An 18,121-nucleotide genomic window follows, 5' to 3' on the forward strand; every position below is an offset into this window, starting at 1 on the left:
CCTTGGCCTCCCAAAGTGCTGGAATCACAGGTGGGAGCCACCACGCCCAGCCTAAGAGTAGTGACTTTAAAAAAGAGCAATACATAAAGGGATGCATCTCTACTGCACAGAAATAATAAGTTGCTTAAAAAAAAAAAAGCTAAAGGAACAATATAAAGTGAGTCCTTTATATTTGATCTTTATTGGATCAGGGCCCCATTTAGTGAATTATGCAGAGGAAGTCTATGAGAAAACTAGTGGGCTCTGTAAACAAAAAGTGGGTGTAGACTTTCCTCAAGCAGTAATCCAGCTATGTGGGTGGTCTTGTTGTGGCTGGTGTTATCCCACCAGTTACCAGGGCTGATCAGGCAGGTCTGGCTGGCTAGGTGAGCTCCTTCCTTCCCCCTTTCCCAACCCAGCTGTGTGTGATCTCCTTCTGAGCAAAAGGACCATCTTGCTACATGATGGAGTACTCTTGTCACTTAAACATGAATTCTAGAGTTCTGTTGGTGTGACACCTCAGAAGCCTTAGGCCCAACCTGAATTGATGGTCCATTTCCAAGTCTTCACTCAGAAAAATCTAGATCATGAAAAAAATCTTGAAGTGTGAATTTCTTGTGCCCTTCAAGAAGTGTGATAAAGCCATAGGAGTCTAAGAAGCAGGTACACTGTAGAACCAGCTGGGCCAGAAGCACCCAGGGCTGGTGGACACATTAGCACTCAGGCTATTCATCGGAAGTGAGGCACTTTCTCAACAGCCTTTATTTAGTGATTTGCATTTTAGAGAAAAGCAATAGTCCTCTTATTTTGTTTTTTTTTTTGAGACAGAATCTTGCTCTGTCTCCCAGGCTGGAGGGCAATGTCGTGATTCGGCTCACTGCAACCTCCACCTCCCAAGTTCAAGCAATTCTCTCCCCTCAGCTTCCCAAGTAGCTGGGATTGCAGGCTTGCACCGTCATACCCGGCTAATTTTTGTATTTTTAGTGTACAGTGTTTTACCATGTTGGCCAGGCTGGTCTTGAACTCCTGACCTCAAGTGATCTGCCCGCCTTGGTCTTTCAAAGTGCTGGGATTACAGGCGTGAGCCACTGTGCCCAGCCATAGTCTTCTTTACAACCATGTACCAAAGGCAAGTGCTGCATTTGTTGCTTTTATTTTTAAAGTACTTCCTTTTACTACAGTCATAGAACCTAGTATTTTGATAACACATTTTATAGTGTCTATGATGAGAGAGCCAGTGTTATAGCGAGGGGAGTGTACTGGAACAGAAATTTTTATTCGAGCTCTGTCTGTGGCCTTGAGCAAGTCACTTAATCTGTCCAAGTTCATTTCTTGTATTTTCTCCAGGGCTTTTTCAGCTCTGAAACTGGACAGAGGATTTATCACAGCATCTCTTAGCCTCTTGGGAGAGAACTTCGCTGCTGGGTGTGAGAGAAACAGGACACGGAGCAGGATGCGGGTCTTGTGGGTGTGGGTGGATGAACCCCCTGAGCAGAGGCTGGTTGTGCGTGTGGATATGTGCAGATTTCTCTGGCTCACTGCCATCCACCTCCCCTTTGGCTGCTGCAGTCCAAGTTCACTGCGAACTTCTCTTTATATTCTAGATGCAGTCTCCTCTTGACTCATCTCCTTTCTTCACAGATACCTCCTCTGCCTTCCTGTGTGGACAGGTCTTTCTTGCCTTGATCAGACAGATCTCAGGAAGTTCCAATCAGGAAGCAGCTTTAGTTTCCCCACTGTTACCTTCAGTCACGCTGTGACAGTGTGTCTTCCCAGGATGACTTCCTTCTACCCGGCAGAACTCCTTGCTTTCGGACACTTTTTGGTATTGGAACTGCCGTTAGAGGTTATTGCAGTCCAAAACAAAATATCGCTCTCTCCAATTTACATGCTTTTGCCCTCTACGCAGCTCAAGTTTGCCAAGCCCCTCTCCTTGCATATTCTAATCCTATTAGTTTCCCTATAGGGAAACTAATCCTATTAGTTTCCCCGGTAGCCATGCAGGGAGGAGAAGTAAGAAAAGGGAAATGGGAGTTTTGCTTATTGGGAATTGTTTGTTGGTCTGTCATTTTTGGTCTTTCTTGGCTGCTTACAATCAGGATGTGTGTCCAGATTCTAGCTCTCCTTATGCCATCCTTTTGTAGCGAGATCCCCTCAATTTTAGGAATCTCTGTACTTTGCTGTTCCCTGATATGGGTTGTAAACTCTCTGGCTGCCCTTTTGCACAACCTGCCTGCCCCCAAAGCTTTTGCTCCCAGAAGTATTCCCTTGAGATTCAGACTTCTCTTTCCTTCCTCCACCTTTTTAATTTTTTTTCCTCAGGGACCTTCCAGGATGATTTGAGGCCAGCTGTCTTCCTGGTAGCTTCCTGGGGACCTCTTGACCCAGAGGAAGGCTTATCCATGGGTAACTCTATCCTGGAAGTACAGGCTGTGTTCACTGCCCTCCTCACTTAAAGCCAAGGACCTCAGGCAGCCGCCCACACTTCCTGCACATGTCCAGGATGCTGGAGCTCAGGAGCAGGAGCTCCCTCGTGCCCCCGGGTGTAACACGAAACAGCTGGCATTGGGCTTTGCTGGGCAGAGATGCCAGTTATTTAATATTGACTTTGAGGCTTTACTTGAAGGACAGTTTCATGGCAGGATAGAAATTGCTGTGTTCTATTGGACAAAAAAACTCCCACAAAGCTCTGTTTTAAAGTGAAGTGTGAGCACTTGGGGGGAAAAAATCCTAAAGAAATCAAACATTTGCAGCACTGTTCCCAGCAGAGGGTGCTCTAGAATGAAGATTGTGAAAATGCATCATCCCTTTGGAAAGGATTAAGAAGAAAATGCCCTGCTTCTTTGTGATTATCTCGCTAAATCCTGTATTGAGAACCTATTTCTGTTACACCTAATTCTTGAAAAGGTTTTTTTTTTTTTTTTCCCCAAAAGTAATCCGGAATCTTAATATCTGTCACATATCTTCACAAGTCATTTTTATATGTTCACCTGTGATCCCCAGTAATTAAAAACATGCATGTTACATATACGTTAACATATAGAGTGTGTTGCCTGCTGCTTGACTTATAGTAGGAATACAGTGAATGTTAATTTCCATACTCTTCCCACATCTCCTGTGGAAGTTCGTGCACATGAAGACCAACAGTCACAGAAAAGTCCATTGGTGTTCCTGGGGGGGATCTCTGCCTCGCCTGCCCCTTGAGGGTTGTCTGTTTTTGACTTGGACCAGTAACTGCTCAGTAATCCTCTTCACAGTTGGCACGGTCCATACATTTCTTCCCCAAACACTTAGTAAGCCCTTGCCTTGTGTCCACCACTCTTTTTCCTTTCATTAGCACTGCCTTACATGATAGTATTCACTGTGCTGATTAGCACACAGGAAAATCTCAGCGGCATGGATGGGAAGGCAGAAAAATCAGGAAGCCAAACTAGAGAACTGGATGTGAGTAAAGCAAGAAGGCTGTGCTGTTCTTCATACGTAAAACAATCCTGCAGGAGAGAGTCATTTTTAGTACACATGTTGGATTTGTTGATCAGTCACTTTTCTCACAGAACGGTTGTTTTGCTCAGCAAAGGAGAAAATAAGACAAAAGTAGATACTTTTTTTTTCTCTGAGATGGAGTCTCGCTCTGTCACCCAGGCTGGAGTGCAGTGCCACAATCTTGGCTCACTGCAAGCTCCGCCTCCTGGTTCAAGCAATTCTCATGCCTCAGCCTCCCGAATAGCTGGAATTACAGGCGCCTGCCAGCACACTCAGCTAATTTTTGTACTTTTAGTAGAAACAGGGTTTCACCATGTTGGCCAAGCTTGTCTCGAACTCCTCACCTCAAATGATCCACCCGTTTCAGCCTCCCAAAGTGCTGGGATTACAGGCATGAGCCACCACACCTGACCCAAACAGTAGATTCTTGAATAACCAAATTTATCAACCAGGCAAACAACCAGGTAACTTAGAAACAGTAGTGCCTGTACGTGTCGAGACACACGTTATTTTATTTTGTATATGTTTTGTTTTCTTAGAATTTTCTGTTTTATCTGTTTCTGGCATACCAAGCAACACATCATACAGTATTTGGATTGATTTCTTTTCTTATTCTATTGCTATAGTACCACACTGTACTGGGAAAGCTGGGTAACTTTGTTAAAATTATTAATACACACTCGCCTGTGCTTATGGCTCCCCTTTATGTCTGTTACTGGCATTGCCTCTTATTTTTATTACAAATCCATAAATGAGTTTCATATATGAAATGTCATCATTGTAGGTGGTTAGTTTTAAAAGTTTTCCTAAGTGTTGGGAAAATAATATTAAAGGGATGTTACTCTGATTCAAACTATTATGAAAGGAATTCAGAAGATTTATATAAAATAAATTTGGTAAAGTCTCCTGCTCTGAGAGTGGCATGATTAACTCTCAAAGCTATTAAGATACATTTTTACTCCTTTTGTTAATTTCCAGGACAATTTCAAGTGTCACTGCTTTTTAGAATACTTTTTTTTACATGCAACTAATTCTTTTATTACAACATATAAAAGAAAATACCTTCCTCAATTTGAAAGTGCGTGTAGATTCAAATAATGAAAAAACTTTCTTCACCTTTTTTTTGTTAGGTTCTAAGAGAAAAAAATAAATATACTAAAGAAATGTCATGGCCATGAAAATTTGCTTAATACGCCACCACACTACTGGAGTTTACTTGCTCCAGCATAAAATAGCTTTTGAGTTTTTCCTTAAAAATATGTTTGATATAAGTCCACATATTCTATGTATATATAAATATTAGGTTTTGTGTTCTGTTGCTTTTAAGGACAAATTACTTCATACATAGTTAAATTACTGGAAGTTTAAAACATTTAATGCTTTTCTGTTAATGGTTTCAATATGAAGAAAGGCTTGTTTATTTCGGTCATTTGGAAAGCTCAGGGATTCTTCAAATTGTTTGGTATTGAGACTGAAAATAGCCAGATTCATTTTAATAATAATAATATAGGTTTATTGTTTAAAATATATACCCATTTTTCCAGAGAGATTGCCATATTGAGATATTAGTATCTATTTCACACTTATCCTGAAGACTTATACATATATGGTGTGCATATGTGTGTATACATGTATGTGTGTGTGTGAAGTCCTCAGAAAACACAATGGTAGAGCCCATGACCTTGTGAAGTGGAGTAGCTTGATCAAGACTGGTCTGAGTGAATCACCATCACACCTAGGTGAGGCATTAACTGAAGACATTTTATAAAAACATTTATTTGGGACTAGATTCCCTGCAAAGTACTCCGGTTGCCACTTACCCCTCTAAATTCTGTGGTTTTGTAGGAGTTCTATTCCTGAATATGCTAAGTGTTGTGAACTCTGTGTCAGACAAGTACATGTGAACCTAACAGAGTAAAGTATAAAATACATACTCTAACAATTTGAACTATGTCTAGTGAGAGTTTTCTTGGACTGTCTTAGTGTAGCCTAGTACCACAGTATACACAAAGTAGAATTGTTTTTTTTTTTGGAGACGGAGTTTCGCCCTTGTTACCCAGGCTGGAGTGCAACGGCTGCAATGGCGCGATCTCGGCTCACCGCAACCTCCGCCTCCTGGGTTCAGGCAATTCTCCTGCCTCAGCCTCCTGAGTAGCTGGGATTACAGGCATGCGCCACCATGCCCAGCTACTTTTTTGTATTTTTAGTAGAGACGGGGTTTCACCGTGTTGACGAGGATGGTCTCGATCTCTTGACCTTGTGATCCACCCGCCTTGGCCTCCCAAAGTGCTGGGATTACAGGCTTGAGCCACCGTGCCCGGCCAAAGTAGAATTGTTAATGAATTAACGTGGCTTCTTTTTTATGAAACCATAAAATACGATACCCCCATACATTGTACTCTACCTTTTGATAAATGTAAATTAGTATGATAGCTGTTACTGGGTTCCATCTTCAAAAGTGGAAGCCAGGACTTAAAGAGGTATCCGTAGGCTAGCATAAAATATGCCAAGGTTGGAAACCACTAAGATGAAAGGGGAACACGTTTTTTCTCCGTTCTTCTGACTTCGCTATCAAGAAATTTCACTGAATTTTGGTTTCTCAATGACTAGACATGAGAGAGGCTGGGAGTTCACAGATTAGCTGCCTCACAGCACTAAGCCACATTCTTAAGTGTGTACTTTATTCAGCAGTAAAGTTGAGATCTCAGTTCTCCATCTGTTGACTCTTGTTCTGTTTCTAGTTGATTCAGAACTCGGGCAGGGAGAAGTGAACTGTTTGTTGGGGCTGCCAGGGACACCGAGTGGAAGAACAGTAGCTGTGTGCTGTGCTGTTGTACATAGTGCATATTTACAGGATATTATCGATGTCTTACCTGCTGTCACAGATCAGCTTCCCTGGAAGCAGAGTCTGAGGTAGAAATTTGTGTACTGGAAGTTTGAAGGGAGAGATTTCAAAATCTCTGCCTGTATGGCGAGCAAAGGCAGCAGAGGGAGAACTTGAACTGTGATGCAGTCATCACAGAGGTGTCAGACAATCCGATAGGAACCCTCAAGCTAGGTGAGCACTTCAGCATTGTCTTAACAGGAGGGAGAGGGGTCCGAGCCTTTATAAACCTACATTAACCAGTTGTCATATGTGGATGAACCCAAAAGAATGCATGACCTTGGGAGAGATGTGTCTTCAACTTGAGGATGAGACCTGGAGAGATTCTCATCCGAGAGCTGTCTGCCCCCAACACCCATCAGCTGGGAAATGAGGGCTTCAGCCCCAGAGTGCAGCCTACACAGCATCCACTACACATGCTGATGTCTGTCGGTGACATATAAACTTGAGAATGAACGTATGTACTTGAGTGTATGTTAGACATAGCTCTCTGTACCAGATAACATAAACTAGTATAACCTTTGAGTTTTAAGCACAGACAATTTCAAGAAACTAGGGGAATCCTACTTCTTAATAATCATGTAAGGGCTATCAGTTCCTCAAAGCCTTCCCAGAATTTATTTTTCCATCCAGCTTACCACCCCGTAGATGCCCCTCTCTGGCACTACCATCATACTTTTTACTTATTGCTGTGAATGTTCTATAACATGGCTTTTTCTGTGTGTGTCTGTATCTATCAGTCTGTCCTTCCCACCTGAGCATGAGTTCTTGAAGGTCCTAGCCTATTGATCTGTATGTGCCAGAGCCTGGTTCAGCAGCCGGCACTTTGTAGACCCTTGATAAATATTGGTGGAATACACACCCCGGTTGTGACTGCCCGGAATAGTGGACTGCAGCTGTTGATGGCTGGTGTTAAATTGTGTCTTTGATATGGGAGATGAGAAGCTGGCTGAGGTTGGGAAGTGGACTGAGATTTTTCAATTAAGATCAGCCACTTCTGGTGCTAGTCTCTGTGTCCAACCTTATCCACCCTGGGCACTTTATCAAAAACCTTTGCCCTTGAGCTTGTAGTAGTTGGCTCTTCTGGAGAACTGGGCTGGACCACCCAGAAGATCCATTTTACAATGACTAGTGGCATGTCCAAGTACCCTTAACCAAAGCAAGTCTAGTAACTTTCCCCTTTCATTAAGCACCTCATTAAGAACCTCAATTCTACTCTAGGGGAAAGAAAAGTTAAATTTGAGGAAACCGTGGCAGGAAACAGTAGCCAAGGCAAAGGGGAAGCGTGAATTACTCCCTGAGCCAAGGCAAGAGGAAAGAGTGAATTAGTCCCTAAAGCCTGGAGATGAGTGCTCATCCCACCTTCAGGAGACATGCCTTTCTGCCACCCACCAGAGAAGGAGCGTGGGGGTGTGGCTTTTGGCTTTGTTTTTTTTTTTAAAATAAACTCTCAGGTTTTGTGTGCTTATGGAAAATGAAAAGCTTAGTATCAGTGAATGACCAAATGTTATTTAGCCCATCTGTAGAATACCATGCTCTCTGTACATCTGGATTTTTTCCTGTGTCCAAGTATGTTTATTAATACAGATGTTAGTACTTTCTTCTTTATTAGCATTTTCTAATTATATGTAATCAATACTGTAAATATAATTCAACAGATGACTTTGCGGAAGTAGACTGTAAAAGTAACCTACATATTAATAATTGACTGTAATGAAAATGGTAGAGTTTTAGCCTTGATGTCTATTGATATTGTTTGGAATGCAAGCAGTGGATTTAATATCAGCAATGTAAGTGTTTCATTTATAGTAATTTTTATAATTTTGTTTTTGTTAATGCTTTATTTACATAAATGGTAGATTTTCATGAAGTTAAGTCATTTTACTTAAGGCAAATTTGGCTAAAATAATAAAGTTTTAAAATAGAAGGAAGCCTTGAAAGCACAAATTTAGGAATTTGTGAATTTAGGAATCATTTCAAAATTGGTCAGGCTAATATTATTGCAGTATTTTTGAAAAAGAAAAAATCCATGTTTGCGAATCAGATTAATTGCTTCTGGAGAGCACAGTTCTAGCTGGGATATCATATCGATTAAAGGAAAAACAAAAAAAAATAGTATTGTTGAACCTGAATTCAAACTGTTCCCTGAAGGCCTCATGGACTCGGCTTGCCTGCTTTTCTACTTTTCTTTTTTAAAAATCTGACTTTCAGGAAAATGACTTTATTCTGTTAACAGTCACATGTCTCCCACATCAACAGGATTTTGTCTTCCCCTTCCAATTATTTCCAAAATTTGTCTTTTAAATTGCCTTGAAATTTAAAATCAATAGTCTGAGTGTGGGGCTGCTAAGTGTGTGTGGATTAAATTTAAGTGGAAGGAGGCATATTTCTAATCTGTATGCTTTGGGGCAGCAGTGACTTACAAATGATTTTGAGACTTGAGACCTTGAGCATTTGAAAATTCAACGTTGTTTCCGGTTTAACAAATTTTAGTGGCTATGGAACGTCTCTGGATTGTGATGAAGAGAATTATAAGGAAGAGGACTGACTTAATTGGCATTGTAACAGCAATGTACCATGGGATTTCCTGCTTTAGATTAAGTATAAACTGCTCCAGCTATTTAGCACAGTCAGAAATGCTGAGAAAAACTCATTAGATGTGCTTGACACAGCTGTCATCAAAGGTTTGGTGTGGTTCTTGCAGTGAATTTTACTGCCCTACCTTTCTGATGACTGAATCACTACAACTGACTTAGCCATCATTTATGATTGAGGTAAGGTGACTCTAAACACTAAGCTGTAAAGAATCTGTCTTTATTTAAAGGACAAGAGAACAAAAGCATGAAATACTATTGATGCTGCTTTCATTATATTAATAAGATTATAATTGTGAGGTTGCTGATAATATAGGATGATTTAAAAATAAGGTGGAATTAAAATTCTGAACACTGTTTTGTTAGCCGTGTATATTAAAAGCATAAGGATAATAAAATGTGTAATTCCCAAATCAATCAAAGAAGAAATACCATACAAAGAGGAAAGAAAGTGAAAGCAAGATGTATAAAAGGTTCAAAATTAAAAATGTGGAAGCCAGTATGTCAACAATAAAAATTAATGGATACAAAATACAAATTTTTAGATTGGATTTTAAAGACTAGATTTGTTCAAATTTTGTTCATTTGTAAGAGACTTGTTCAACACATAATGATAGAGTTTTGCCTCTGGCCGTGATGGTATAACTGTTACTGAACTAGTCTTCCTGCTGTACACAGCTAGAAAACTATGCAAAATAGACAAAGCAACTGTTTTCAGATATTGATCAGTAGGCCACCCCAGACTGATCCAGGAAAGAGGTAAGTCCTACAGTCAGCCAGCTTTCTTCCTGGAGGTATTTTTTGGCCTCTGTCACAAGGAGGAGCTCAGAGTTTTATAGTCTCACTGAACTAAGGATTCAAAGATTAGAAACGGGGGAGACTAAAGCCCCTGGAATTTTCAGGGCAGAGTAACAAAAGGAGGGAGCTATCCACTAAGAGTTTCAGAAATCTGCCTTGAGATTTCTGCCTCTGAGATTCCTAGGAATCTTCTTATGTTTTTGGCTATTAAGCAATATGTATGCTGACTGACACTTTATAATTCAAGCTAAGAACAACTACTAGGGGGCTGTAAGCTGACAACTCCCAAAGGTTTAAAACGACTGGGAGGGAGACTTTCACATTCTGACCAGTCAGAGGGGAACGACTTTGAACACCCAGGATATTCAATTAGAGAGGCCATGCCTTAGCAGTAGTGCTGTATACTTTACCCAACAAAGCTTTGAAAACAAGTCTTAAATGGATCAAGCTGATCTGCCAACAAATTAACTGCTGTAAAATGTTTTACGGGCAGACCAGAAAGTAAAAGAAACTCAGACAACGTTCAAAAGTCCAGAATCCAGTTAAAAAGAAAAGTCATTAGAAAAGAAGTAAGAAAATGTGGCATATAGCCATGAGGAAAAATAGTCAATAGAAACCAATCTAAAAACTATTCCATATCCATTAATTTTTATTGTTGACGTATGGTTTCCACATTTTTAGTTTTGAACCTTATATTCATCTTGCCATCTCTTTCTTTCCTCTTTGTATGGTATTTCTCCTTCTTTGATTGATTTGGGAATTCCACATTTTATTATCCTTATGCTTTTAATATGCATGGCTAACAAAACTGTTCAGAATTTTAGTTCCACCTTGTTTTTAAACCATCCTGTATTGATTATCAGCAACCTCACAATTATAGTCTTATTAATATAACTGAAAGCAGCATCGATAGCTCTTCATACTTTTGTTCTCTTGTCCTTTAAATAAAGACAGACTCTTTACAGCTTACTGTTTAGAGCCACCTTACATCAATCATAAATGATGGTTAAGTCAGTTGTAGTGATTTAGTCATCAGAAAGGTAGGGCAGTAAAATTCACTGCAAGAACCACACCAAACCTTCAATGACAGCTGTCTCAAGCAGATCCAGAAATAATATAGAGTAGAATTAACATATACGGACTTATAAAAAGCTATCATAAAAAATACTTTTTTGAGATCTTTACTGTTAATGTAATGAACAAAGAAATAGGAAATATAAAAATGAACCACATACTTTTCTAGAGAAAATAAAATAAAACTCTGAAATGAACAATTATCTGTATGGGCTTAGCAGCAGTTAGTTAAGATGCTATAAAAGAAAATGCAAAATTTGAAGACAGGACAATTAAAACTAAACCACAAAGAAAAACTAAAACAAAAATGCACACAATTTCATTGACCTGTAGAACAGTACCAAGTGATATAACATTACGTATTTGAAGTTCTAGAATAGGGGTGAGGGGACAAAAAGTACATAAGGAACAAATGACCAAAAATGTAAAAAATTTGATAAAATACGGAAATCCACAGATTCAAGAAGCTTAATTAATCTCAAGCAGGGTACTACATCAAAGCCCATTACAGAGTAATCAATGTTCAAAAAGCCAAAGATAACAAAATATTAAAAGCAGCCAGAGGAGAAAACACACATTACGTATAGGGAAATAAAGATAAGAAATGACACAGACTTCTCAGTGGAAACAGTGCAAGTCAGAAAACAGTGGAAAGATACCTTCTTAATGGGGTTTACCTTGACTGCCATATTTAAAACCACAGCCTCAGCTGGGCACAGTGGCTCACGCCTATAAGTCCAACACTTTGGAAGGCCAAAGCGGGTGGATTACCTGAGGTCGGGAGTTTAAGACCAGATTGGCCAACCTGGTAAAACTGTCTCTACTAAAAATACAAAAATTACCTGGGCATGGTGGTGTGTGCCTGTAATCCCAGCTACTCAGGAGACTGAGGCAGAAGAATCGCTGGAACCCAGGAGGCAGAGGTTGCAGTGAGCCAAGATTGTGCCACTGCACTTCAGCCTGGGTGATGAGCGAAACTCAGTCTCAAACAAACAAACAAACAAAAAAACTGTAGCTTGCCCATCACATCCTGTTTCCCTTACCCAGACTTGTTCATGTTTTCCATGGCATTTATCATAATATACTGCATAATTCCTTATTTATGTATTCCTCTCCCTTAATAGATGTAACATTTTTTCCCGATTTGTTTACTGATGTGTCTTTAACACCTAGAAAAATGTCTTGCACAAAATAGCTGCTTAGCAAATGTTTACTGAAGGAGCAAATGAAAGAATAACAGCTATTGTGTTAGTGTTTACCAGAGAAAAAGAACCACTAGGGTGTTTGTATGTATGTGTATGTATACATAGAGAGAGAGGATTTGTTTAAGGAATTGGCTCATGTGATTGTGGAGCCTTGGCAAGTCCCAAAGCTTCAGGGTAGGCCCACAGACTGGAGACTCGAGGAAAAGATATAGTTGAGTCCAAAGGCAGTTGGCTGGCTGAACCCCTCCTGTTCAGCAGAGGTTGGTCTTTGTTCTGTTAAGGCCTTAACTAAATGGATGAGTCCCACTCACATTATGGAGGGTAATCCACTTTAAGTCTGTTCACTTAAATGTAATCTTATTTAAAAAAAAAAAAACTTCCCAGAAACATCTAAAATAACATCCAAACATCTGGGCACTGTGACCTAGCCAGGGTGACATATAAAATTAACCCTCATAATAAGGATCTTTCAAACAGTACTGCTAAGTAAGTGTGTAAGTTGGTACCAACCACTGTGGAGAATAATTTGGCAACATCTCGTAGAGTTGAATATATGCATCTCCTACCACTGAGCAGTTTTACTTCATTATATACCCTGGGAAACATTTTAGGTCACAAACATGTTCAACAAATTTTCTAAAGAATTATTTGTAATAGTAAGAAAAATAATCTAAATGTTTGTGGGTAGGATGATGGATCCTATGGTGGTATATTTCTAGATTGTAATACTGTACAGCTGTTAAAATGAGTGAACTAGATTTATACATATCAACATGGACTAATTATAAAACATATTGATTAAAAAAATTAGTTGCAAAAGAATATATATAGTTTGATATCACATATCAATTTTTGTGAACTCAGAATAATAATATATGTTCATATTAGATTTTTTTATCAGGATTCTTTTTGCTACCTAAGAGTTGGCTGTTTTATACTAAAAAGGAAAGTCTCTCTGAGCATAGACTTTTCATTACTGAGATCTTGCGATGGAAGGGACTAAAAATATGCATATGCAGTTGTTCAGTAGAAACTTGTCAATGTGACCATTGTGGACCAAAGTGAATTTCTTGCATCTACACCCATTTTTGCTAATTCTTACCGAGAACAACAAACTTTAAATTATATGACCCATGAGGAAACTTTAAAGTCAAGGATATTATATTCAGAATGCTGGATTGCACATATTTTCAGTTCAAAAAATAGAAATTCAAATAAAAGTTACCTTGAAGTCATGACATTCAGTTACCTCTACTGATATTTTCAACTAAAATAATTCACTGTGTTTTGTTAAACTATTATGAGTAAAATAAGATAAAAGTGGTGTTTGTGTTTTTATTCAGATAACTTTCTTATCAGATCATGAGTTTGGGGCAGAGACACTGCCTTTGAAAATTAACCTTAATTTTTAAATTTAATATTCAAAAATATTCTCCCAAAAATGTATTCTAATTAGCCCCCTGGGCTATTTTTTTTTCCTTTTTAGTTATCAGATGATGGCCGCTATGTCTTGTTATCAATAAGAGAGGGATGTGATCCAGTAAACCGACTCTGGTACTGTGACCTACAGCAGGAATCCAATGGCATCACTGGTGAGTTATTTTTCAGACACAGATAATTATTCCAAGAAACTTCATTTAAAAATTATTTTGGTCTATTGATTTCCCAAGACCTTTTCCTATTCTACCATTCGTATCAGTCCATCTGATTGTTTTTCTCTTAGTATTTTATTTCATATTCTTTTAGCATTCCATAAAATGAGGGAAAATGGAATGAAACTGTTGCCTTTACCATTTTCACCGTAGATTGGGATTAGCCACACTTTCTGCACATAGTGTGAAATTATCCTGTGAGTATTGCACATGAAGAACGTGAAGGAGAACCTGACCCTTTTGATCTATAAGTATTTAGATTTAATGGTGCAGCTGGGCATGGTGGCCTTATACCTACAATCCTAAGGACTCAGGAGGCTGAGGCAGGAAGACAACTGAAGGCCAGGAGTTGGAGACCAGCCTGGGCAGCATAGACAGACCCTGTATCTAAAACAAACAAAAAAGGCATAATGTTGCAAACTGTCACAGGCAAGGGTTATTAGACCAAGGAGAATTGGCTAGATTAACGTAATCAGCAGAGTGGCCCTCAGTACTCAGGAACATAACAGCCTGCATTTGCTTGCCAGAGCTTTACGTATCATGATAAGCATAGAACCACCCAGTTACAAATGGTGGAGCTGCCTCATTTTAAATGTTTTTCTCTTCCATCATCTCTATCTTACCAGCACTATCATCAAGCACAAAAACTTTTCAGCTGCACAATTTACTATGCTGAAAATTCCCAGGCCCAGAAATCCTATCAGAAGCGCTGGCACCCCAGTAAGATACTAAGCTAATTACATCATCATCTAGTTAATACAAAATATTTTAGAGAGGGTTGACATAGATTTTCAAAATACTAAGTGCATTTCTTTAATAATGTATTTACCTCATTAGTTTCTAATCTGTGTTATATTGTGATATGAAAATATGTCTGACTGAGCATTGCATCATTTTTAAACTTCTCTGAGCAAGATGTGCATCCTAACATTAGATACTACAGAGCACCATTCGTACATATAGCAGAACGAAGTCAGCAACTTTTTTCCTAGAGTTAAGTATTTATCCATTTAATAAAACTAAGTATTTTTTTTCTATTAAGAAAAAAGAAAAGCTGGTTTCTTGACACCAACATCGATCTTGGTGTCAAGAAAGTGTTTGCATTCTCTGTCAAGGCAAACCACCACCCAGGAATCGTTCACTTGAGTTGCAAGCATAGTTCTTCATAGAACTAAGCAAACCTTTTAAGATTGAGCCTGAGAGAATCAGTGACATCAGATATTATGGTGCTGTTATTCTGCATACACGTTCCAAATATAGAGAAAATTCCATCCACATATTTATATACTGGACTGTTGCTATATCCACTTTAATAAGGGATCATAATACTTTGAATGAAACTTTCAAGGGCTGGCAAAACTCCCAGAATCCCTCTTTGTTTTCCCCTAACCTCTCAGTTCTTATCTTCCCCTCAACCCTGCTATTTTATTATTGCAGTGTTAGCATTTAGAGAAGAGAGTACTCAAGAGATTTGGATTCCAGAAGGAAAACAGTACAGAGGGACACTAGGCTCTCAGAAACTAAATTCTAGTTACTGTAACCAAGAATGAGCATGAAGAAGAAAAAAGGGGAGCATCTAAGAAACGCTTTCTGGCTGTGATCCATTCAGAGCTCCAGGGAAGCTTCAGCTCTGCTCTTAAGGCCTTCAACTGATTGACTCAGGCCCTCCCAGATTATCCAGGATAATCCCTCTTCATTCAAGTCAATGGATTATGGGCCTTAATCCCATCTACAAAAATACTTTCATAGCAGCACCTGTATTTGTGTTTGATTGATTAACAAGGGACCCTAGCCTAGCCAAGTTGATAGCAAAAAGACCATCACAGTGAGCATAGAAAACCATATGGAACAAACAAGTCTAATGGTACTAACTGATTTTGTTTTTTCATGAGGCTATTAAACTGATCGGTGTTTGGGCTTCAGTGAAGCATTTGGCAAAGTATGTCATATTCTGTGGACCAGAAAGCAGAATGTGAAGTGAATAACATAAGATAGGTGGATTTGAAGCTGCTGATTGCTTTGCTTTATATTTGTGGATAACATAAACTTCAGAGTAGTTATTCTTTTGAATGGTGGTCCTGGGATTCTGAAAGCTCTGGACAGTTGCAGCTGTTGATCAAATGGATATCAGTTTTCACTCTTAGGTTCAAAAGTCAATTGTGTAGGATTGACTTGTTTGCTTTTTAACTGATCACTGGTTTCATTTTGAATCATTGATAATTATAACTTTAAAAAAACAAGTATTGTGTGTGTGATTGTTTTACTATTGAAGAGATTAAGTAAATTTAGTCTATAAAAGGGGAGACATGGCAGATTGAAATAGGGATCATTAAATTAAGAAAAAAATAGTTCCTTTTAATTACAGTTGGCTATATTGGGACAATAACCATAGCCTTTCAAATCAGATTTGAATTTTAATCTCAGCTCCGCCACTAGATTAACTGGTTACCCTGGTAAAGTTTTTTTTTCTCTCCCTTAATATTTCCATGTCTACAAATAAGGAAATAATATCTACTTCATAGGGAATTATGAGAAATAATGAAAATGCAAAGAAAAGTCCTTAGCAGAGTTTCTGGCATACAGAGGGTTCTCAAGTATTCCTTCTTTCTTGCCTGAAAGGAGAATATTTAGAATCACCGTACTTTAGTTTTAGGTAGCTTAGAAAACTAGATTGAGGACACCCCCCTCCCCCCAAAAAGAGTCTGTCTTCAGATTCAAAGCTGCTCTAAATACAGATTTTCAAATTGTTATCTGCAAAGCCAGATTTATAATCACAAAAGAGGAGACTGAGGGAACATGTCTAATTGTGCAGGCTGATAATTGAAAATTCAGAGGTGCATATGCCCAGTTGGTGACCACGACTAACTCCTAGGATCTTTTTTGCTTTTTTTTTTTTAACCCCCTTCCCCAATTTTGTTACCCTTTTTACACTAAAAGAAGAATAATTAACATTTAACTTAAATGCTAAATGCACTAGTTAACTTGAATGTTAGCTGACTTAGACCTGAACAACTGGTGCCTGAAAACTCAATCCATGTTGTGAAACCTCAAATTTCATATTACTAAAATCTGTACCCCTTTTGATATCCTAAAACCTTTCTGCTAGGATTTTATTCTGTTTTCCCTTAAAGCCAAGGGGAATTATCAACATTTTTGTATAAATTAATTACTTATATATTTAAGATACCACTCAGTTGTCTTTTTTGAGAACTAAATAATTTCACTTATATGGCTCATTTTTAGGGGGCTTTTTGTGCTCTCATTTCAAAATGCACATGGGCAGGTTTTCTTGGGAGACATTACCGTCATCTGTGTCTCCCAAAAAAACCTGCCTTTTGTGCATTTTGAAATGAGAGCACAAAAAGCCCCCTAAAAAAGGCCAATGGCAATTTAATATCTTTTAAAAGGATAGCACATAGGGAGAACAAAACTATAACAGCAGGATAGAAAATATCTTAGCAACTTGAAAGTTAAATGATGTCTGTATGAATTGAAACTGGATTCATTTTGTCAAGTCAGTGTGGACTTCTGTTCTTTTGCTGCCTTATAGGAGCGTTCTCTCTGTTGTTCTCTGACTCTCTGGAGAACCTCATTTCTGCCATTTACATTTGCAGCATTTTCACTTAAGAATATGAACACATTTGTTGCAAGCTGTGGATCACATCCTTTACCTAGTACAGTAACTGCAGTTGAGGCTGGCAATTGCTCCTTCTTACCTTTTCTGAACAGGTAATTTCCATGACTCACCTTATGCACCACTGTGTAGAAATGGAATTAGGCTTGTCATCTGGGCTTTTGAAGCTTGTATATAAAGCTCTTCAGAACTTCAGAACAGCTAAGCAGATCCTCTCCCAACAGTCACGTCCTCTTCTCCACTGGCTTACTGGAGAAATGTATGGAGTTACTACCTTCTTGCTTTGGGAGAAGAGATGTCTCTGTCAGGGGTTACCAGGCTTCCTTGTACTTTTTTTTTTTTTTTTTTTTTTTTTGAGAGGGAGTCTCGCTCTGTCATTCAGGCTAGAGTGCAGTGGCACGATCTCAGCTCACTGCAACTTCCACCTTCCAAGTTGAAGCGATTCTCCTGCATCAGCTTCCTGAGTAGCTGGGACTACAGGCGCATGCTACCATGCCTGGCTAATTTTTGTATTTTTAGTAAAGATGGGGTTTCACTACGTTGGCCAGGATGGTCTTAATCTCCTGACCTCGTGATCCACCCACCTCAGCCTCCCAAAGTACCGGGGTTACAGGTGTGGACCACCGCACCTGGCCCTCCTTGTACTTTTGATAGATACCTTTCTCTCAAGAGTTGCTCCTTCTCCTCCTTTCCCCCATTCTGATTTCCTTTTCTCTATATACAAAAACACTTTGTGTGAGGATCTGTGAGCTGCATGAGATTAGAGATGATGCCTGTCTTGTTCCCCATGGAGTTGCCAGCACCTAGAACAGTTCCTG

The 18,121-nt window shown here is 39.0% G+C and overlaps 1 protein-coding gene across 2 annotated transcripts in view; it reads left to right on the forward strand.

Moving 5' to 3' along the window:
- The window catches only part of LOC108314744 (prolyl endopeptidase), a 126,598-nt gene that overhangs the window by 42,462 nt on the left and 66,015 nt on the right, over window positions 1-18,121 (forward strand). For both annotated transcript variants that reach the window (XM_017543770.2, XM_037743963.1), the window contains exon 7: window positions 13,504-13,609. In XM_017543770.2, coding sequence (XP_017399259.1) covers window positions 13,504-13,609 — 106 coding nt within the window. The remainder of the gene's footprint in view (window positions 1-13,503; window positions 13,610-18,121) is intronic.

Source organism: Cebus imitator, unplaced genomic scaffold (genome assembly GCF_001604975.1).
Source record: "Cebus imitator isolate Cc_AM_T3 unplaced genomic scaffold, Cebus_imitator-1.0 Scaffold160, whole genome shotgun sequence".
Classification (NCBI taxonomy): Eukaryota; Metazoa; Chordata; class Mammalia; order Primates; family Cebidae; genus Cebus; species Cebus imitator.